Here is a 1,293-nt window from a genome sequence, read left to right on the forward strand (position 1 = left end):
CTTCATACCCAGGGCAATGGGCGAGATGCAGAGATGACCCGTCATCCAGGAGGTGCCAAGAAAAGAAGAAGGAAGGAGTGGTGAATGGAAGGAGGGGAGTGTGTTGAGATGAAATGGGTGGGAGAGGATTTATGCCTTTGATTTTGGCTACCTCCCTAGTAAGGGGGAAAAAAGCCCTTGGTATATGTATATGTATATGTATCTATCTTTTTTTAATGATGGTAGGCTGAATGTTTATAGCCTTTTCTAGCACGATTTATCTGCAAGGCTAGGATCTAATTTGGTTGCTGCTGTTTGTATTCTCTCGATCTTGTTAATATCCTCCCCTTTATGCATATTTCGATTTAACAATAAATATATAATCTAATAATCTTTTCGCCATCTCTGGCTTTGCCGAGAGTAGCTATTTTTATGTTCCCTATCAGTCTAAATGCTTTCAATTTCCTGCCTGCCCCCGCCCTCATTCTATCTTCATCTTCACCCTAATTCTTCTTTTGTTGTTCTTCCTTCTTTAAATTTCACTACCTACTTCCTTGCAGCTCTTACCTGGATCATCTTGTCAACTTCATCGATTCCAAGACCGGTCTCATCCAGCTACCATCATATCCAGACCAGGTCTAAGTTCTTTAATCTCTCGCGAGACAAGACAAGTTAAGCAGCAACCATAGGGAACCGGCCGACATACACCATGCCCAAGGTAGGAGGAATTTGAATTCTGTTGCTGCCGCAAACACCATTTTTCATCTCTCTCTCTCTCTTCTCTCTCTCTCTCTCTCTACGATATTTACTGAAACCGTGGTGTTATTATTATACTCAGATTTATGTAATGCATCAAATTTGCACATTTATACACACAATATGCTAACTATGCACATACAAACACACATACGTGTAGATTATACAATTAAACACATACATATTCCGGCGTACATGCACACAAAATTCAAAATTAAGTTGAAACAATTGAGAGGATGACTTTCTATCCAGGAGTCAAAGTTTCGTGACCTAGAGAAGCTACGAAAAAAAGTCACAAGCCTAGATCACAGAGCAGAGACTGCTGATTTAAAAAGGAAAATGACACTTTGACAAGTGAGAGAATTAATATTTTCTATACCATAAAACAAGCGAGGCTAGAACAAAATAAAATGAGAATAAGGTCAATAAACTGTTGAAAGTAGAATAAAGCTAGTTATCTGGTCAACAAAGAAGTACAGTGAACTTTATATATATATGTATATATATATATATGTAGATGTATATGTATATGTATATGTATATGTAGAATTAAATTTG

General features: G+C 37.5%; 1 protein-coding gene across 2 annotated transcripts in view; it reads left to right on the forward strand.

Annotated features, from left to right (window-relative positions):
* The first annotated feature begins 612 nt into the window (after positions 1-612).
* LOC143038841 (calcineurin subunit B type 2) overlaps positions 613-1,293 on the forward strand; it is a 107,383-nt gene continuing 106,702 nt past the window's right edge. Inside the window, exon 1 of one of the 2 annotated variants that reach the window (XM_076208458.1) lies at positions 613-697. In XM_076208458.1, coding sequence (XP_076064573.1) covers positions 689-697 — 9 coding nt within the window. In that variant the 5' untranslated portion in view covers positions 613-688. The remainder of the gene's footprint in view (positions 698-1,293) is intronic. The other variant, XM_076208460.1, reaches the window with a different exon arrangement.

Source organism: Oratosquilla oratoria, chromosome 25 (assembly GCF_046742065.1).
Source record: "Oratosquilla oratoria isolate Oo_2021 chromosome 25, ASM4674206v1, whole genome shotgun sequence".
In the NCBI taxonomy this organism is placed as follows: domain Eukaryota; kingdom Metazoa; phylum Arthropoda; class Malacostraca; order Stomatopoda; family Squillidae; genus Oratosquilla; species Oratosquilla oratoria.